Source organism: Periophthalmus magnuspinnatus, chromosome 16, assembly GCF_009829125.3.
Source record: "Periophthalmus magnuspinnatus isolate fPerMag1 chromosome 16, fPerMag1.2.pri, whole genome shotgun sequence".
Classification (NCBI taxonomy): domain Eukaryota; kingdom Metazoa; phylum Chordata; class Actinopteri; order Gobiiformes; family Gobiidae; genus Periophthalmus; species Periophthalmus magnuspinnatus.
This window is the reverse complement of record NC_047141.1, coordinates 13,412,961-13,435,421: the sequence shown is the minus strand read 5'-3', so window position 1 is coordinate 13,435,421 and position 22,461 is coordinate 13,412,961. Positions and strand designations below refer to the sequence as shown.

Genomic DNA, 22,461 nt, shown 5'->3' with positions numbered 1-22,461 from the left:
TGACACTCAGCAGAACCAATATAACTCGTCTCCACCAGTTACTCTGTAAAAATGATGTCGTCTGCGCAGACTGGGATGCAGTCAGTTATTTTTGGAGCATGTGTCTGAAGAAAAACAACATTTAAGAGTTAAAATTCAGTGCAAATAAAGTAACCCTATAACAATCATTAATGTTTGTTTTATGGGATATGAGCTACATTTCTGGTACTGGAGACAGCGTGTAAAAACAAACGGCTCCATTCTCAGGATAAATCCTTCAGCACAGAGAGAGGAGCTCGTGTTTATCCAGTAGTCCTCCTCCAAACATGGCTAAAACAGGAACAAGCATCATCTGCTCTCCACTGCTGCTGGATAATCCTAAAATGTGGACTTGTTATATATTATCTGCAATACTCTTTTTCAAAAAATATAGAATGTTCACAAGTAGAAATTCATCATACTAATACTAATAAATCCTTACATTTATATCACGTGCATTTAGGGCTATTACTATTATTTAATTTAGTAGCTCTATTTTATATATGCCAAATGTTAGACTGCAAACAGCCCTGTGCTAACATTTGAAAACAAAACATTAATAGCCTAATAATAATAATTATGATTATCAATAATTTTAGGCAGCTTAACTAAACTAACCTGGGTACACTGAGAGACACCACACGTACAGGACCTGCATATACCTGGTGCACTGGATCCATGCTGTATTGCCTAAGTAGCATCTAAGTGCGGCTATGGGCGGGGCGTTGGCCTTTGGCAGCGCGCGCCTCGGATGCAAATATGACCGCGTGTGCGCTCAGCTCCGAGTCAGATGCGCCTCTGCGCGAGGACCTAAAGAGCGCCACTCACACACTGCGCCACACGGGACATTTGTCCTGAAGTCCGCGGCGATGATTCGCGTTTTCTAAAGTCACGTGCACAGCAGCGTGCGGCTGATGCCACAGGAGACGTAACGATGTGACCGCTCGGATTTTTCTGAAGGAACAACTTTTGTTTAAAAACACGGGACGATATTCATGGGCCACGTGCGCAGGTGAGTGGATTTCACTATTTGGCAATTAAATGATTATTTCTCTAAAATGAAAACAGTTAGTGCCATCTGCAAGAACCCTGCACATTTTCACTATTTACTACTTAGTTATTAGCCAACATGTGTTTGTCTACTCTAACCTAATTGGTGTATTTTGTAATAGACTGCAAGACTTTTGAAAGATTACTTGGCCTATGTCTGTTATCATGTAACTTTTTTAAGTTCGAATTGAAAAACGTATGCTTGGGCTACTAAAAAAGAAATTCAGAGGAAACAGGCCTATTCTAATTTCTAAAAAAAAAACAACAAACAAACACACAGTTGGATTTATTTTTTGTCAAACAGTGCTGATCTCCTTTGGTCTTTTCCGTCTGAAAAAGGCCTACCTAAATAAGATTTAAGCTATTTAACTTAAACTTAACATTTAGCTTAAGAATTATGATAAAATGTAAAAAGTTTGTATAGATCTGTAAAAGTCCATAAAGCCAACTGTTCATTATAGCCTGTTATTATAAAAGTAATTAAACATACATGATGCTGTGTTAAATAACACTGTGCATTTTAAATAGTAGGATGTAGTAAAGTGGAGACATTTTCTGATTGACCAAAGCCATGCTCTGTGCCTCAATTAACAATTATCAGAGAAAAGGGTGTGGTGTGGCAGTGGCAAACCTCTCAGATATAGGATCTCACACTAAAACTAGCCCTTGTATACAGAGAACTCAACAGCAGTGAAAAGGCAGATTAAACTGTCCAGTCACTCCCAAAGTTACAGTTGACATATTCTCCATTTTGTGCATAGAAATCTTATAATCCTTAAAATCCTATTAAAATAATTAGTTGGCTGTGGGGGATGCGCCGATATTGGTATTGGATATCAGCTCCAATTCAGAAAAATGTGCTGGATTGTTCAGACGATATCTTTATTGGGCATATAAATTGATATAGATAGATCAGTATTGTCAGAAGTTGATTTTGCTTTAAGGAAATAAATGGTATTTTGAGGTTATCACCAGGTATCGACAAATACTTACAAAGTCATAGGATCAAATATGTATCAGAACTGAAAAAGCTGGATTGGTGCATCCCTAAACTATTAGTTAACTTGTCAACAAATACTGTTCAGTGAAATTTTAAAACTCACTGGTTTGTCCAGTGGTTTGCTATCTGAGTTCTGACCTCACTGACTCTATCCGGGCTGGGGACAGAGGAAGTCTTGGTCTTTGCCTCAAAGAGCCGTGTGCGGTCCTTTCACAGCCCCTGGTCCTCCCCTCAGCCACAACAAGCTGATAATGAGCCACAGCTTTGGGGATGCTTGCATGTATGGGTCCTGTCGTGCTCTGCCTTCATATAAAACCAATCAACACCTCATTTCCCCCTCAGCTTTTCTTCTCCATCACCTCCTAATACTCCTCACTTCCCTCCAAGTTTCTGATTGTGGCCAGTGCTGGATAACACCAATCTTGGATATCCTCACAAACTATGTTAAATATGGTTTGAATGAGCCATCAATGTTCAGCCTGACTGGATGTGACACCCACAAGTGTTACATTTAACAAAGAACACTAAATACGCAAACAAAAAAGGGACTAAATGTATTCTAGATTGTGCAGTGGGAAATTGGATGAATATTGATTTTATAAAAGTAGCAACTGCATCAAATTGGCACCAGTCAGAGGGTCATTGGTCCAAACATTGTTTGTACTGCTGTTCTGTTTCTAGACATGACACTGCCCACATGGCCTGCCAACGACAATTTGCAGAATGTCCTTCATCTTTCATGTTATATATGCGGTGCAAGATGTTCACTGTGCAATTCTTTTTTTTGTTATCTTACATTAAAAAAATATTAGAAGAAGAAGAAAAAGAAGAAGATGTACTGCCAGGTGAACAATTCCAAAATGCAGGTGTAAGGGAGGATTTAAATTTGTTTTTCTTTTATTTCTATTACTTTCTCTTGTGAGTATTTTACTTCCAATAATCCTCTTTTACGCATACATTTACAAAATAGTCTAGTTTTTCAGTAATAGGTTCTTTGTGAAGAGCAGAAAGCCCAGGCCTGCACAGGTTGCATTAGTAACTCTGAGCTCAGAGTTGTGGCACCTTCTCCAGTTCGATAAATTCCCAGTGTGGGAGCTCCCTTTCAGCACATGAATAATTGATAGATCAAACTTAGGACTTACAAAGGGGGCAATTTAATCTGATGACTATTTCATGAGGCCAGCTTAGTTTCACTGAGCTCAGTCCAATGTGGCCAACTGTGCAAAGGGACACAATTTAACGGTTGAAGGAGAGAACTTCAACACAGAGCACAGATATATCAGAATGATGAGTGAGTAAAAGTGTTGCGATGGTTCTGAATGAGGAAACAATCCAATTGATAATCCGATATTTTACTAGGCAACTTTTATTACTGGAGTGGACACTTAACACAGAAAAAATTGAAATGGGTTTTCAACATTTTATGATGTTGTATCCTCATCAAGTGCATACCTTGAGTTGTGTCTTGCTTCTTTTGCGCATGTTGTTGTGTACTCATCTTCAGATAACTTTGTGTGTTCTTTTTTAAAGACAAAAAAGTTTGTTATTTACCTTCACGTGTTTCGGTGAGCATATATCACCTTCCTCAGAAGGGGAACAACAACTCTAAACAGAGATGAAGGAACATTTATGCTCCCACATGTCTAGGACATGCTTCAGAGACCACCAGGCGGAGAAGGGTGTGGCCACTCTGGCCACACCCAGGAAGATCAGCTGATAAGTGACACGCCACATCAGTCAGATAATGCTTCTGAGGAAGGTGACAGATGTTCACTTAAACATGCCAAGGTAAAAAACAAATCTTTTTATCTTTAAAAAAGACCATGCAAATTTATCTAAAAAGAAGACATCTCCAGAGATCAAAATGGCCATCAATTTTTGTGAGTCATTCTCCATTTAATGTCCTTTTGTAGTCAATAAGGGGCTCTAATTCAGATAGGAGGTGTAGCGGTAGCAAACTTTGTTCAGTTTGACTTGTCAGCAGATACAGGTCTAGCACCATCTGCTGGAAAGTTTTGTAACTACCCCTAAAGATCAAATGCAATACAGTGATTCTAAGTTGCACTAAAGAAAACAGAAGACTATGGTGTACAAAGTAGTGTCATAATGCTAAAATTTGTAACTCAAGTTCAATACTACGGAATGTATGCAATGCTAAATATCGATTCCGATACCACAAAGATAATTTAAAAAGACACTTTCTTTTATATTAGCATGCAGACTTGTATCTGTGTAATCCCTCAGTTGTCCAGATAGGCTCCATAGTGGTCCTTGGGGGTATATTAGTCTATGTGGTCTTACTTGTGCTGATACAGCTCAAGATCATTCTAAAGATATTCAGGAAAGTATCATTTCTGTCCTCTGAATGTGACTTTTTTAGTATGGATACCTGCTCAAATGAGTATCTAGTTTTGATAGTATTTTTAGTATGGATTATTATCTGATATTCTATACTTTTGACCACCCTAGTACAAACTAATATACCAAATATACATAATACTTTATACAATTTACTTTGCGACTCTGCTAACAATCATTCAGAACATGAAATTTCCCAGTGTTGCATTAAATTTGCCCAACTGTGGTCATCTACGTTTAGGCACTGTTCATGGACAGCAGGCCACTATTCATGTGCAATATAGCTCCACTTTAAAACTAGGACTGTGCCAAACACCCTAACCATCAAACCAAGAATAGAGCACATTCTTTGTTCAAATGACAAAACAACTTGAGCAGCATGACTCACACGGACCACAAGTTGTCCTAGGCATTGCCTTGTTTTTCACTTGATGTCTTCTTTGTATTTTAGTGTCAACATTTTATTTTACTAATCCCATTCTTGGCCCCTTTTGGCTCTCTAAATTCTACTTGAAAGGTTTAGGTAAACTGTCAGCATTGTTTTTAGTGTTGGCTTGAAAAAGGAAGCATGTAGTAAAAAAAATAAATTTAATTAAATATTCATAGTTTTTTATTCAAATTTTCAAGATTTATTTAAAAAATGCTGTTATTAGTTGGCAAAGCATATTGCATATCGTCTGAGAGTTTTGTGATTTATATCTTGCCGTGCACAGATGTTATGCCAGATGCCCTTCCTCATCCAACCCTCTCTATCATCCAGTTTTGGGATTGGAAGAAAAGCAGACTGCATATATCTCTGTGACTCATTCATTTGATGCTGTCACTAGAACAAAATCTTGCCAATGTTGTTACAGTACTAAAAAATAATATCCTGGGTATAAATGTAAATGTTTTCTTAGCATGATCTTTTCTTTATGTTGAATAAAAAAATGTATTTCTACTTTACTCATTCGGATGTGTTACAAGATCTCGCAAGACAAAATTCCCAGAAAATTGTGCACAAATTAGTACAATTATGTGAGATTTTTTCCCCCATGTGTTTACATTTAGATTGGAAAAAATGTAGAGTTAAAAATTAAGTGCCGGCAATTTATATTTCTTGTGAAACTGTAGTCCCAAAGAGCAAATTATTAAGTACAGTAAATTTAAACTGATGAGGCCAAAATCATGATCTGATCTACATTTATTTATTTACTTGAAATAATGTCAAAATCTCTTTTTGTCTTGTTCTCGTAAACCCAAACTCCTTTTGTGGAAATTGTGTCTCATACCACCCTTTCTCATAATATCACGGTAAATAAAATTTTGTTGACAGTTCTCAGTATTCTGTTTTATTTTTTTTTTTAGATTTGTTTTGTTAGTTTTTTTAGTTTTTTTCCCTGAGTAAGCTTTATTGGACAGGACAGATGTATATGTGAATCACTGTAAAAAGTGTGTAGAGACATTCAGGAAATTGCCCGAGAATCAACAAAGAGCTGGCTGACTATCTTGCTCCGTAGCTTCTCAGTATTTTCCCTCGTATGCAGTAGGAGCAGATAGCATGGGGCCGAGGTAGGCTGTTGGCGTTTCTGTCTTGGTGGGAGTGCTGTGTTGTGAAAGAGGTCCTGGCTCTGAGCGTGGTCCAGGCTGGTCTGTACTCATCGCTCTGCTCACCCACAAACAGGTGCTGAGACACTGGCCACTCCACTTCGCTCCGCTGGCTCTGTCTTATAAATATGACCGAGGCTCCAAGGTGTCACTGACATTTTCACTCATTACGTGTTAAAAGTAAATAAACTCACTGTGCAACGCTCGGCTCAGCTCCCCGACAAGATCAGCCCTTGTCAGCTGGACTTTTTAAAGAGAAGAGAAGGAGTGGGGTTTAAAATGCAAAGACTGTTGCAGTGATCTATTACACATTTTTGTTTAATTTACGCCATTTTGCAGACTATAAATTCACTACGCTGTTTAATTTGGTCATAGCATTTATTTGAAAGATTGACTGGGGCAAAACTGAATAACAATGTATAGAATTTAAAATAATTTTCTTATGTGACTACTTGACAGAGATTTTTACTGAGTATGTTTCGGCAGTAATCCAAGCAGAAAACATATTATATCCAATGACAAACACAATTTTCTTTTACTGTTCTTTACGGGGTTTTTTTTTTTGTCCATTTAAAAAAGTTAACCAATGGCCAATTTTAAGTTATGAATAAGAAGATATTTGCATTTTTGCTTCATTGATTTAGAATAGTGACGTGAATTGCATATTTAACCAAAGAAAATGCACACTTGTTACGTTTTAACTTTATGCAGTGTCATTATGAACCTCCCCATGAGCTCAAACAAACAGCGTTACAGATAACCCACCACTCTCTCTCTCTCCCTCTCTCTTTCTCCCTCTCCCTCTCACTCTCCCCACAGCCTCAGCTCTCCTCCACTCGCTCTAGTGCCAAGGTTCAGTGTGCCGCGGGGCTTGTTTGGACTTGTAACCAGTGCTGCATCCCGCTGACACAAGTGAGACAGATCCGGGCTGACAGAGGAGAGGACTAGCCCAGAGCCCCACAGCCCTGTCAGCTGATCGCCCGGTGGTGAGGTGGGCCGGGGGGCACCAGGGACTATGCAGTTAGGACTGGTGGCGCTGGCGATGGTCTTCCTCAGCTCCATGGGTCACAGCGACAGGCTCTCCAAAGTCAGATGCCAGAGAAGAGGTGAGTCCTCCATACACATACACTCGCATGATACGGAAGACACAAGAGTATTGAGTTACTTTGTGTGATTGTGCTGTGATACATTTGAATTATGTTGTGATGTAATCTGCCAATAACATTTAGTAGAGATGAGTGGCAGCTAAAATTAATAAGATTAAAATGGGGATTTGTATTGCAATTTCTATGGCTTAGTCACTAATATAACTGGTCGGATGGTTTAAAATCTGAAAACCATCATTGACTGACTTTTTTTTTTTTAAATATAATTTTTTCTCCTGTCTTTTGGTCTTTCTTTCCCCATATCATCTTTTAAGCCATTCATCCATATGCATATTATTATTATCAAACATTGTTATTACATTATTTTCCATAGTAAATGCATCTTTCTCATCCTCCATAATGTGGTTGACCTGATTTTTTATAAGCCAGTATTAGTTTTGGTGATACAAATCAAATCATGATCTCATCCCTGTTGCAGTCTGTCAGACACAGGCACCTTTTCCCACTTCTCCAGTTGGTTAACCTCTGTAAGGCTCTGAGTGAGTGGCAGCTGGATTTAATCAATCACAGTCAAGTGTGAACTTTAGAAGAAACAGATGACTATTTATTTTACAAAATACAAAGTGTGCGTGAACTGTGATGAAATCGCAATTGTGATCTGGTCCCCTCAAAAATTTGATATTAATGTTTTGCCATAACCCCCACTCAGACTTTTTACAATGATTGTGTAAATATACTGTCACCTCTTTAGTTTCATCGCTCTTATGTTTCCATTAGAAATATTTTTTTTAAATCCTTGACCTTGACATAGAGTTGTAGGAGCAGATGCTTCCCTGTTTTATATTATACTAAACAGGTGGCATGTTTACTTGGGTAATTACCTTAACTACACGTTTACTTACATGCTGTAATGTAGTAGTGCTGATGGTACTTACTGTATTCTAATGCTTTTAAATAAGGTAAAAAGTGTCTTTCGTGATTTTGGCCAAATTAACAAAATTTGTCAGTATACTGATACTTGCATCGCTTTTTATTAAAATTGTGCACAGTGCTATTTTGTTTTTTTGTCCTGACTTGCCAGAAACTACTGACGGGAAGTTGCCAAGTTTCAGTGCATGGTTGCACCTTAGCTCACATTCGAATGGTCATAATTGAGATAAACATCATTCTTTTGGATTAGAAGTGAAGTAACACTTGGTGCAGGTCTCATTCTCTGTGAGTTTGTTCAGAACTTATATGGACCTGAGACTTCTTTACACAGGGATTATGATGGATTCTTCCTCAAATCCATGGCGGACACTTGTAGACTTTGAGTTGGGCTGCGTTTCCATTCTTATTGGGAGAATATTTGGACCTGGTGCAGCCACAGAGATCAGGCTTCTCTGCTGCTGCTGCTGCTGCTGTTAGTGTTAGCTTTGAAATAATTCTTCCTTTACACACAAGCAGCTTTCAGTCAATGCCAAGCTCAGCCCCAGAGATTTGGAGTCGTACAATACAAGACTGGCCCCAGCAGCAAAACACATGTGCAAGTGAACTGATCTGGAGGAACTGTGCTCAGAAAGGCTAGTATTATTCTCACATATCAGGCCAACAGATGCCTCAAGATATGGATGTGGATGTATCTTTAAGTATATAACAATCCACTTTATTGTTATATGTTATTCTGCTAAAAAGTTTCTATTTAATATGGAAGTCGCTGACGATACCCCCTTACTCAGGCAAATTTGTCCAAGAGGAATAAAGTTGTTTATGACTTTAGAACCTAATGTATTTTATTTGTTACATTTTTATCAAGACAAACCCAAGATAGTTTTAAATTGTTTAAATTGCATCTGGATTCATTTCAGTGTTTATTTAATATTTAGTCTGACTAGGAAGATAGTGAATAGATTTATATATATATTGGCAATGCTTGGAAGTGACTGAATAGAAGTGCGTGTTCATAATACAAGTTGAGACTGGCTGCAATCTGGTACAAATTTGTCATTTGGTGGGATTCAGAATACATTTGCTTTCCGAATATCAAAGGAATATATTGGAGTATCATACAGTTCAGGCTCCAACTGCGCAACATTTGTAAGAAATGTTCTATTGTTCTGTGACTAAATACAATGACAAAATATCCTTCTCACAACTCTATTGATTGTATATTTTCAAATAGAACTTTTTAAATGATGTATTTTGGCAGGAGCTGGAGGGAGGCATGAGGGAGCAACTTTGTCTATCTGTTTGTTTTGTTATGTAAACTTTGTAAGCTTTGTATAATGTCTATTTGTGTCTATTTGTTATTTGTGTTATGTTTTTGGATCCCTGCGGAAATGAACTTGCACATCTCAGTAGGCTTTCCAGCAAAAAAAAAAATCAAGTTCAGATATTCTATTGTTTCTTTGTATTCATAAAAGTGGAAATTCAATTGTTTTAGTTTAATCTGAAAGTACAGTCCATTTCCTTCTCAAGTTTTATGACCATGCCCTCCGCTGATCTGCTGTTGCGTCATGTCTGTATTTGGCTGTCAGCTCCAATTATGGGGTTTCCTCCCACTAAAAATCTGCTAAACATCTCCAGCGAGCCCTTTTCTGGTAAACACAAAGCGATTCCCCCAAACAGAGATGATTGTGGTTAGATTAACTCTTGTTTTATGATGGTAGCACAATCTCAATGGCACCTTTTTAATGGTGCTTTAGAGATTCTACAATGTGATGATGTCATACTTTCCTATGAAAAGTCTAAAAGGTAAAAGCACAAATGTTGAACCTAATTTATATTATGGACTAGACCCAAGAAGTCACTGTATTACAATAATTGGATATTGCTGATTCTTGAGAGTCGAGACAGAACAGGTCTTCTCTAAAACATAGCAATTTGTAGAAAAAAGACTTTCAAAACATTATACATACAGTAAGAATGAAGGGAGATCTGTATACTGGAGACATTTGTGATATTTTTGAACAAATTTGATGTAAATATAAATGAAAATTTTGAAGTCATTGTAATTTGTGTTTCCTACGTGAGGGTGTTCATCTGCTTAAAAAAATAGTAATGATGGGAATAGAATTGCATTAAATTATATTACAAGTCACCCATCTTTATGTCAACTCCGTCAGACATTTTCAAAAGCCTCATTAACCTCATCTTTAAGGGCTCTATTTGTTACCCTTACTCCTCTGAATGCAGCACTACTACAGATAGTCTGTTAACGTTTACACTTTTTGAAATTTAAGACCAACAATGTTGAAACAATGTTTCTGCCATCACAGCTGGAATGTGTCAACTCTGTCACTCTGTTATGATACATTTATTTAATACTGGTGTGAGTCTAAGTCTTGAGTGAGGTCATAAAGGCAGCCCATAAATGGAACAGCTAGCTGCTGTTCCAACTATCTGCAGTGTACCATAAGTGTTTTATAAGAGAAATATATGCATTTTTATCAACTCTGTCAGTTGTCAACTCTGTCAGATTTCATGTCTGATGAAGTTGAGAGGTCGCTGATGGAGTTTACAAACCCACCAACTTAGTAAAGAATGAAATGTTTTTTTCCTCAGTTTTCTTAACAAAAAATTGTAATTTGAATTGAATAGATTATTACATGTTTCATCTATTGAAATAGTATTGTTAGTTGTCATTTATATTATGAGCCTGTTATAGACCAATCATGTTGTGACACTAGTGTTTCAAAGGGTCTAATGCTATGTAAAGTGTTAAAATCACCATCGGGAAACAGAGGGGCGGAGGAGATGGAGGAGAAGGGGATGGACACTAGAAGAGCCCTGGATAGGTAGAGGAGAATAAAGGGTGGATGCAGACAGAGAGACAGGGTTGATGGAGGAGGAAGAGTGGACATTCCTCTCTTATTGCTGTGTTTCAGATGACATCACCCTATTCTATATGCCAATAATATTAAATACAGATGTGAGACAATTAAAATTAATATTGTTAAAATACAAAATTTTGTTGTAATACATGACGTGAATTGGTCTAGTCACTAAGAAATAAATAAGATAAGATAAATAATTGTCAGCTGTGAAGTATGATTAGTTTTAAACCTGTAGCATCTTTTTTTTTTTTTTTTTCAAAACTGTAGCATCTTTTTTTTTTTTTTTTTTTTTAACTTTTTTAAGAAACTTGACTTTGGCAATTCAGTTTATTATGGTTTAAGTACTAAAGGACATTGAAATCTATAGATTTGTGTTGATTATTTACAGAAATGTATTTTATAATTATATTCAAATAGAAAAATATTTTTTGAAATTGGTATTGGTATTTTGGTATTATAAAAGTATAAAATTACAATTAATATTTTTTATTACAGCATAGATTTTAAGTAAAAATTTTGTTGAAATAAAATTTCATGTGTTTTTAGTGTATCTGACGGAGTTGACAATAATTTAAATATATTGAGAAACATGCCCTTTTTATGTTTTGATTCAGAAACTGTTTGCATTTCTTACAGCTCAGACATTCCTCTACAAAGGCATATAACTCTCATAAATGTAGAATGCCATCCATCCATTCATCCATCCATTTTCTCAAGAATCACCAACATATTTATGTTAGCTGCCCCATTCTACATTCTATTTTTTTTTTTTTTTTTTTGAGTTTACTACATTCTACATTTTGGATACATACTTGAGATGTCAAATATATGAAACAAGATACATGGAATTGTGTAACAAAGAAAAAATGTGAAATAACTGAACTAAATATTTGTATTATTTATATTCAGGCAGCACTGCTAACCCTTGACCTTACTATTTTCATGATGTTACCTGAAATGGTTTGCACATCACATGTGTGCCTTGTCAGGGTCAAGAAAAGCCAATTGTCAAAAGCAGTGATAAAAGCAAAGCGTAACTGTTTTCAAGAATCTTAAATCTGAAACAAGTTTTGAGCTATTTTGATTACATTTTTTGTTTACATTCCACATATGTTCAGTGCCTTCAGTGACAATCTACAATGTAATTAATCTTACAACAGGGAAGAAACATAAAGAAAAGGTGTGTCCAAACTTTTGATTGGTAGCATATATGAAATGTTTTTGGACTTTAGAATATTCTTGAATGATTCTATCTTAAACTCACCAATGGTTTTCTTGCAGAGATCACTAACTCATCTTTGCCTCATGTTGTGTTGGGTTTGTGTAGTCAGTACAGAGGGGCCCCCGTCTTGTCCCAAAGGCTGTGATCGCTGCTCCGAGTACAACGGCTGTGTCAAGTGTAACCCAAAGCTCTTCATCTTCTTGGAGCGGAATGACATCCGGCAGATTGGGGTGTGCCTGGCCTCCTGTCCGGCCGGATACTTCGGCATGAGGAACCCCGAGGGGAACAACAGGTGCACGCGTGAGTCCCATTCGGTCTTTCATTTATTTGTGAAATTGTTCAATTTAACTGTATTTTAATCGAAATGACAATTTATTAACAAGATATGGATAGAAAATTGACTTACATTTAGACAAACAATGGGGCTAAGAGGTTAGAGCCTCAAGGTCAGCGGTTTTATCTCAGTTCTGACCAGTGCATGCTGTTGTTGTGTCTTTGGGCAAGGCAGTATACCCACCTTGCCTATGTATAAAGCAGTGTTCAGAAATCTGATTTTAGTGTGAGTCTTAGGCTTTTGACTGTAATAATTCTTAGTTTTAGTCTTAAATTAGTCCGCCAATTCTGTTTTCATTTTAAAATCACATGTTTTGAATCACATTTTGTTTTCTATATCCATAATAGTTTTCGTCAACCAGCTAATATGTTTTTATAGTATTACCTATGATAAATTGGATTGCAATTACAAATAAGACATTGTTGAAAACTAAGAAAAAAAAAAATTTGTCCACAAAATAAAACACAAATGCGGTAAATGCGTGCATGGATGAGTAACTGTGGGTGGCTGAAGATGCCAGACATTATGTGACTATGCACTGTTCTATTTGGGAATATGTGTTTTAATAGATGGAAAACCACTTACTGGTTCCATGAATTTCTCAGGAAACTCTTTCAGTAATGTGGTCCTCTTGTGGTACTTGTGTGGTGGTTTGTAAAGCACGAGCCTCACACTTGGAGCCAATAAGGATTACTAAGTTCTGTTTCCTCTTGTGTTCAAAGCACAAACAGGATCAGTGCTAAACCCCAACCCAAACATCTCTAATACCCCTGGTTTGTTTTGGACAAACCGCCTGCTCTATCATAACACTTTGTGCCAGCTCCTTGTCATGGCATTGTTTGTTTTTGCTTACATTCTCACATTGTATCCAATCCTGTATGCAATGGGGAATTCTGGTAAAATATGATCATGCGAGTGGGCACATATTTCCAAATATTTATCAAAATTTGAATCACCAAGACAATTTAGAGTAGAAATATGTCCATAGACTTGATGAAAGATGGATATTTCAAAGCTATAATAACTAACTGTTATTATCCTATAATTTTCTCAAAGTCTTCCTAGCGTCATTTGTCTTACATTATCGCCTCAGAGCTGTCATATTTAGCTGTCAGGGCTCTAATATAGTCGTTGCGTTCAGCAGGAGAGAAAGTGGAGCTCCCAGGCAACTCTTAGATCACTCCTGGCCTCACTCTGAAGACAGCTGCACAGTGCCATTATTCAGTAAACAAGAATGAGATGAATATAGATGTGAAAAAAGCCTTAAAGGTCGACTGTTTTGGTCCAGATGTAAAAAATGATGGATCTGGGATGGAGCGTGGGAGTCTGCTTTTTATCCTCCACTAAGTCATAATTATGTGAAAGTGAAGAAAGGTGCTTGTTTGACAGTAGAGTGAGTGCGAGGGGTAGGGAAAGCTGCTCAGACAGGATTGAAGCCTACAAGCCCACATAATAAGTGTTTTGATCAGTGGAGTTTATGATTATTAAAGTGTATTGATTCTTTGACAAAGCTTTAATATGACAGCAAGAACACAATATTTCATGCTGGATAAAACACATCTTGCATTGCTTATCAAAACAATCGCCCAATTGCCCAACAATTGTTGTTGAGTGCCTTGAAAGTGGAAAAGCACTGTATGAAATCTGACCATTTACCAATGTGTCAGCAGTCATTAAGATATTCATCACCAGTAACTATTGCCAGTAAATTGTGACTAACACTGACATTACACATACAGTGCAAGCTTTTATCATCTCATGTAAAATAGTGGCTAGTCCCCCTATGCCCTTACACTTGGGAATTGTGATGTGATTCAAATGTGTTGTCTGACTGCACTGAGTGAACCCGGGCCTGCAGTGCATGTGTTTAAAGGAAGGGCGAGTGTTTCATTTCTAATAAATCTGCGAGGACATAAAACTCATGCTGTCCTCTCCCTGGAGACCCATTAGGCTTTTTAAAATAGAAGCAAAGAGAGGAGCAGAATTAATGACCATGACTCATGGCTTGATTTAATTCTTTACTTGTGTCTCCCTGTGTCTTGCAGAGTGTAAAGTAGACAATTGTGAAACATGCTTCAATCGCAATTTTTGCACAAAATGTAAGGAGGGCTTGTATTCACACAGTGGGCGGTGCTACGTGAGCTGCCCTCCAGGCCAGCAGCCAGCCAATGACACCATGGAGTGCACTGGTGAGTGACCCAAACATTTTAGCTTCAGTCAGTGTAAATAAAGTTACTGTTTTATCAAGCTTTTCAGCAATTCGATTATTATCTCACTCATCATATATTATTGCAGATCTCTGTAGACCTGATCAAAGGCTTGTGTTACAGTCAGTGACATCATTATTATATTGAAGTAAATGTTTGTCTTTTTTGGCCTGAGCGAGTATTAGTTCCAAATGTGGCATATACAGTTAGGCCTTGTAGGGGACAAAACTGAAGTTAGCTTAAGTAAAGAAAACAGACAGCGTTAGTGATATTCTCCTCCACAAGTCATCTAGGTGAGTTAGTTGCAACCCATTTTAAAAAATTATTTAAACAGGGATGTTTTGTATAATGAATGCACATTTAAACAACTCAAAATAAGTTACCATGTTTTATAAAGTCGTTCGTTTAACAGTAGTGTAAACAATGGACGAATTACATGTCTACCTGCTACTTTACTTGTATTGTACTATAGAACATAAGGCAGAGCTGTGTTCTTGTGTGTCAGATCCTCGTGTTGCAGACTGCGAGCTGTCGGAGTGGAGTCAGTGGAGCACCTGTGCAAAGAAAAACAAAACATGTGGCTTTAAGAAGGGCTCCCAAAGCAGGTTCCGAATGCCACTGAGCCTGACCCCCAGCACTGGCCCCTCCCCTGTCCCGTCTCCTGTCTGCACACCGCTCACCGAGAAGAAGAAGTGTGTGGTCATCAAGACGCCCTGTGTCAAAGGTACATATTAATATCAGAGGAAAAAACTATGAAAAACTGAAGTATAGAGCATAGAAGGCTTTGGGAAGGGCTACTCTTTATAGAATGAATCTTGCACTGTCACATTACACTTATTACAATACTGGTATGGCAAACCACAATACATTTCTCATTGTATTTACAGGATATTACATCTAGATATTTGGCATCCTCAGAGCCATTCTTGTAGACCTGACAGGTTGCCCCAAAGGCACTGAGGGCTGGGTAAATGTAGAAAATAAACTTCCATCATGAGGGATAAAAAATAGGATAGTGATAAGATCCAGTGTCAGAATTTCTATAGATACTTTTGAATCTGAACCTTTTTCTATCAAAAATAGTAGCTGCACGGCAGTCGTACATTGAATGTACATCTTAACGAAGCAGTATCCAACTGACTTTGTGTAAAATACTATGTCAAAGTTGTTCTCAAGCTTCTGGAAGTCTCCCCACCACATCATATTACTTCAGCCTGAACATAGATCATAAAGGGGCTTTGCTCAGTTGTAAGATGAAACTGTGAAAGGCAAATTAATGAACTCTAATCTATGTGCTCTGTATACAAACCATTCATCTGTGTGTTGTGGAAAAACTTACTGTTTGTCAGCGTTTCTTGAGTCTGTGACCTGTGTGTTGGGTTTGGTTAGATTGGCCCAAGTTGATCTTTTTGACTTGTCTTCATGTAACAACGCTGCACTGTGAGGGTCACTGCAGCCTGAGGTTCACAGGGACTTATCTTCCACATATCAGCGCCTCTGCTACAGGTTTACAGTCTTTTATCCACTTTGGCTCCAGCTTGTTAGGCGTTCTTGGCCTTGTGCTCTGCTTCGACAATAAACCCCTCGCAAATGGTTCCCTCTTTATTAGACGAGCAGTGCCACAGAAATACCAATAATCCTGAGTTATTTGTACAGTTTGCACTGAGAAATAAAGTGCACGTAAAATCAGATTGGCTGGTTTTACTACACTGTTAAACATAAGTTATTATATTTTACTGTATCATATCAAGGTTGTGAACTGAATGGATGTCATTTTTTCAATTGTAACATGGCTAACAATGCCATGTTAGAGATTTGTAGAGGAAAACCTAGTCTTAGTATACATTCCAAGTGCTTGTTTGTAGGTGAGTAGCTGGCCCTCTCCAGGTTGTTTTCTGGCTCCAATGGAACTTGTTTTTTTAAGTAAGCGGCCAGCACTGCTTTAACTGCAGGGTATTCAGCTGAAGTTCTTGTTTATGGTTATTATAGGCCCCGTTAAAGTAGGATCAACTATATCAATGTTGAATTCTTTTTGAACGTTGGCAAGATGTTCAGGGTCAGTCCTTTTACAGAGGACACAGTAGGGGGACATATTTATTTTTATTATTGACCGGTACTTGGTAATTTTCTACTTACTTGTCTTTGAGTGACTAACTATGCAATAGGGCTGTGCAATTGGACTGTCCAATTGTATCATATTGTCAGTGGTTAACTTGGGGCTTTTTAATACAACCACTAAAAACAAGTTGTTGCAGAGCTCAGACTTTGTAGGAAAAATTTAACTATGTGTTAAGAGGCACTGAATAAAATCATGTTTGTGTTCATGACATTAAAATTGAAAAGCATATTTCTGTGTTTTTGGTAGGAAAAAATTCCAATTGAATAAAATAATTGCTGGTTTGCCATATTACCCTGCCTTAACATTAGGGTTGTAAAAAGTCGAAAATGGGACACTAATGGATACTAAAGCTGGTATTGAAACTAGATAGTCAATACAAAAAAGTCACATTCACAGGACAGAAATAAACCCTTCCTCAATGGATTTAGAATGATCTTGGGCTGTATCAGAACAAGTATAAGACCATATAGACTAGTATACACTCATGGATCACTATGGAACATACCTGGATGAGTGAAGGATTACATAGATGTAACACATGGTAATATAAAAGAAAGTACTACTATTCACTGTTGAAAATTGCATTCTATTGTCGAAAGAAAGAGTGTTTTTTATTATCATTGTGGTATCGGAATCTACTGAGTATCGAGTCTCTTTTTTAGTATCGAAATCTAATTTGAAATTTTAGTATTGTACAGTAAGTTCACTCTGCCTTAAAACTTATAAGAACGTACTCGCAGACATATGCTCATGTCTGTAGGTGTACAGGCCAGTGCAAGTTGTGACAGACTGTGAACTGAAGAGTACATTACCCTGTTTAATGCTTAGGTTCTGGCTCTAGCACAGAGTTTAAAAGTATAATCACATGTAACATATTATAAACCAGCAGATAAATCATGGCTGTACAGACATCAGGCGTGTTCAGAAAGTGAGTGTCATCTGAAAAGTGATGAGTCATACCCATGTTTTAAATATATGCTGAAGCAAAGAAGATATGCCTCTCCTCCATAATGGATGCAGGACATATACATATGGCTGCCAAAATGCACAGGAATCCATTTTGCCTTGTGTCATGTGTGATGTTAGAATGTGCCTGCAGTGTGCACAGCTGTGGACTCACATGTGGGAGTTGGCTGGCAGGCTGGCTATGTAAAACACAGGGGGCAGACCTTGTATAACATTAGTGATTTAGTGGTCTGCAGATCTCACGCTTTGTGTTGATTTGGCCGCACATTTTTCCTCTCCCCTTTTTCCTGAAGCTCCACAAAGGGTCTCACGCGAAAACAGACTTTTCTGGATGTGTGAGTGCGTTTGTCAGGCAGATATTGTTTAGCTTGGACAGGGTGGAGGTTCAATCAGGGTTGTCATAAACTGAGGGATCCCTGCTCTGGGCTTCATTAGTGATCTGCTCAGCTCTAATTAATGCTCCCACACTAAACAGTGGCTCTGAAGCTTCACTTACTCATTCATACCAAACACAATGAAACTGATATATTGTTTTTAAGAGTATCGGTGTTTATTTTAACTCTTATCATTTCATCAAACATTTCATGGGCCACCTGCTTGTCTCCATGGAGATGCTATTGCTTGGCCTGCATGTCCCACAGTATGCCATTTAATCACATTATCACTTTAAAAATACATTGAAAAACATCCACTATCTAACTGTGAGCAAGCTCTCCTCTCCATATATCTTACCTGTAAATTTACCTGGTTGTGTCACCTCCTTGCCTCCATGTAAATACCATATAGTTGAACTTTATAATCTAGACAAAGCAATAACATCTCCATGGACATAAGTAAATGCCAGACCATCCACATAGTGCGCCTTTAATTATACATAATTAAATTACTCATAAATGCCTTGGGAAAACATACATCCTCCACAGATCTGACTGACAACGTGGCCTATGGGGCGCATGCACTTACTTGTCACCAGAAAGATGAATACGTTTAATGCCATACCATGGAGCATTCTTGGCAAAGCAAAAACATATCTAGACAGGCAGATAGTGTACACCCTTTGAGATAAATGCAACAGACTATATGGGACATTGTTCAGCCCAATACACCATGGTTAATCATAACGTTTTTAGAAATAGTGTATTTATTTACAAAGGGTTCAGTATTATGTTTTTGGAGTTTTATTCCATGTCCAACAACACAATGACACTGTTAAATCGTTGCCACTTTTTAGTCCTCAAATCTTCTACCCCTGCTATGGCTAATGCTGTAAGTAGCTCATTCTCCTTGGTCTGATGCTATACCCATGTACCATCACATACTGTACATGAAGTGCTTGAATATTTTATGTGGCTGCAGTGTTTTACCATTAGCAGATGGAGCAAGAATGTGATGCGATGAACTAAATCTTCATAGTTATTTTTTTTGTGTTCCAGCCACATACATAGGATTCTTTATGCCTTTGCAGATTGTCTGAAATGTCAATGTGCATTATGTCTCCAAGGTTACAGCTGAGGAGTACAACATGATATTACTAATAATGGGTTTACTAACGAATCGTCAAATGGCTGTAGGTTGTAATTTGTTCCTGTTTAGGCACTACTGTGTGGGTCTTAGCATCACTGTTTACTTGTGAACAAAACAGTTGTGGTGTACCTTGGCCTAAGCTAAATAAATGTTTCTGCATTGGCTCTGCGAATTTGGACAAGGATGAGTTCTGTTCATCATCACATAATGATTTTCACCGCCTGAGCCTTCGTTCTCAGTGAGGCTACAGTACATTTTTTTCTTATTTTGCTCAAAAACCGAAGAATCCTGAGTGTTTGTAGAAAGGACTGTAGAGATAAACAGGGCTTTGGGCTGTGCTGCTTCGCGGTAGACAAAGATGGTGGCGCCATAGACTGTTCAGTTGTCGTCTGTGATGGGAACACTGTCCAGGGCTTGGCCCCTGCGCACTCGTTTTCCTGGATCCAAACTCTGCTTCATAACAAACATCTACTGTTTCAGCTCCTCTTCTAAACACAATAGTCTCCAAACAGCAGACACCTGACAGAACAAAGGTTAGTGTAGATATAACAAGCCACCATCAAAGAATGTGCACCTATTCTGGGATTTAATACAAATATAGATATTTCTCAATTATCAGAGTATATAGCTCTGCAGAAATGTGCTCAAATTTGCTTGCAAGTGTCTTCACTTATCTTATAGACAAAATGCTCAAAATTCTAATTAATAATTAATAATAAAGAAAACTCAGCTGTAGGTCAAAAAATTTGCTGATCTAAATATATGCATAATTGCAGTACATTACTTGAAGTTGCAATACACATCAGTCAGTAAAAACAAGCTAATTGTCCAGCATTCACTGGAATCATGCAAAAGATAAGTGCTTGATTGCGTCCCCTGTCCTTATTTCAAAATTGATTGATCGTAAATACTGCCTTTGTTTGAAGTGCACAAATGTTTTGTTTTTGGTGAAAAATACACAAAAACATGTTGCTCAAGTGACAACAATTGCACACCCTTCCAAGCGTGTTCCAAAAGCATTAGCAACAATAAGTGCTGATGGTGTAACAATAGCAGAGTTTGCGTGCATGCCCCACACTGGGGGGTTTTCTGTGCTAAACTGTTTCAGAGACAGTCTGGTCCATATTCTTGTAAACCACTAATCCTATAGTCTCAAGCAATTGTTATTGAATCATAACTGAGCATTTTATTCAATACAAAAACTTAATGCATGTTGTTTGTTTTGTTGTTTCCAGACGGAAAGAACAAAGGGACCAGAACTAACCCTAACCGGAGGGAGCAAGAGGGCACCCGGGGGAGAGGCCGAGGAGGAGGACGAGGAGGAGGGGGCAAGAGGAGGAAAGGACATATCAGGACAACCACCTCTCCAAGCCTCACCACCAGCTCTGTCACCTAAGCACCCCGCACCTGTCTGCTGCTGACCGCTGGGCTTTAGACTGTCCCCAGCACGCAGCCTCTTCCCCCACACACACTCTGACTGACAGCTGTCGTGTCCCGGACCACTGACTTCATGCTGCTATGTGTTATTGAAGATGCTCTACAGTGATACACAATGGAGTATTATGTGATATTTGGAACAGACTGGTGACTCCGGAGACATGCTGATCCTCGTCTATTGTGAACCAAAACTCAATCTGATCAAACTGAGGACTCTCCGCTGGTCTGGAGGATTTGGTTCCAGTCTGGTTCTCATTTGATTTTTTTTTTTCTTTTTTTTTTGAGAGATGGAAAATGGATTTGCTCAATCCACTGTTCATGATATAACGCAATCTATAAGACTCTATATGTCTTTATATCTATATGGACTATAGGAGAAGAAGAAGAGAAAGGCACTGGAAAATATTTGTGATTGTATATTAACAGATGGTCTATTATATATGTCTATATGTGAAGGGACGAATATGTAAAATGTATAGGAGAAGCAAAGAACTGTGGATCCTCCTCAGCTTATGTCTTTGCCTATAGTTTGATGTACATTTTCATCAGCAAATCAGATTTGCATGGCACTTATGGATTCAGTGTGTGTGATGGCTGCTTCGTATTGAACATGAAGGGTTTAAACAAAACACAGACCTATGCGTTCATCAGTTACATGGAAGTATATAGATTAGAATCTTGCCAAATGTAGCCTAATTCCAAGACCATTGTCAACTGTTAAGTTAAAGTAACATACATATATTGAAGTTCATCCTAATCTAACCGTTTATGTGGAGCCAGACTGCAGGCACTTGTCAGGGGCACCCAGACTTCCGGCTTCTCAGACATTTCCCAGACACTTCCCATAGCTTTTACAGTGGAATCCCTGGTCGGTGGCACTTGTCTTTCCCAGATTATTGGTAAATATTGAATATGGCAAATTGGTGAACTGGAAAAGCTAAGTGACACATAATTGGAAGAATGATATAACAATGGCATTTTGTCAGCTATGCCATAATTATGCATGAAGCTCTGACATTTAAGATGCTTAAAATGGATGCAAAGCAAATGTATTGAATCTAACTATTTGACTTGTAACCCATTTGAGTTCATGTGTGACCATGTCTGAGCCCTGCATGTGTCTGCAGTTCTCCAGAAGTCTGGGTGTTGCTCAACTTTGAAATCACGAAAAGGTTTGGGTGGAGCCTGCAGATGTACATGTGTGTTTACATTTTAACATAAGGTTTAATACAGGCCTGGTGGACGGAGAGGGCCTGGGGCTGTATAATGCACATTTATTTATCACAGATTTTTCTGAAGCCTTCCACTCATCAGCTGCTCTGTAACCATGTTTCCAACAGGCTCAGAAAATTTGTACAACTATTCCTTCTACTCTTGATTCACAGATGCCAGAAAACCAGGCAAATGTGCACTTTAGACAGACTGTTATGTTTGCTATATGTTTCCATGGGTGTTGCACTCCATATATTATACAATACAATGCAATGCAATAACATAATCTTTGGTTCAGTTACACATTTCATTACCTGCTAAAACTACAACTTGTGATGCTGAATATGTCACACAGTGTTACTCAAATGAAGTATTAGTACTATCAACATGTACAGCTTATTCTGTAGACACTTCAATAAAGTTGGGATATTGTTCATAAAACTACAAATATTGTGCTACTTTTTAACTTTTTCATACTACACAGTTTGATGTGCACACACTTTCTA

At 37.9% G+C, this 22,461-nt stretch overlaps 1 protein-coding gene across 1 annotated transcript; it reads left to right on the top strand.

Moving 5' to 3' along the window:
- Positions 1-820: 820 nt before the first annotated feature.
- Positions 821-22,396, top strand: rspo1 (R-spondin 1). The gene is made up of 6 exons (XM_033981160.2): positions 821-1,030; positions 6,833-7,119; positions 12,262-12,456; positions 14,536-14,679; positions 15,203-15,421; positions 20,542-22,396. The coding sequence occupies exons 2-6, from the start codon at positions 7,029-7,031 to the stop codon at positions 20,700-20,702; spliced, it is 810 nt and encodes a 269-aa protein (XP_033837051.1). The 5' UTR covers positions 821-1,030; positions 6,833-7,028; the 3' UTR covers positions 20,703-22,396.
- Positions 22,397-22,461: the final 65 nt, after the last annotated feature.

Bases quoted from the DNA above. Each gene is read 5' to 3' on its own strand.
- rspo1 (XM_033981160.2), top strand. From the start codon at position 7,029: ATGCAGTTAGGACTGGTGGCGCTGGCGATGGTCTTCCTCAGCTCCATG. The intron at 12,457-14,535 runs GTGAGTCCCATT...TGTGTCTTGCAG, and splicing joins GGGGAACAACAGGTGCACGC to AGTGTAAAGTAGACAATTGT. The intron at 14,680-15,202 runs GTGAGTGACCCA...CTTGTGTGTCAG, and splicing joins TGACACCATGGAGTGCACTG to ATCCTCGTGTTGCAGACTGC.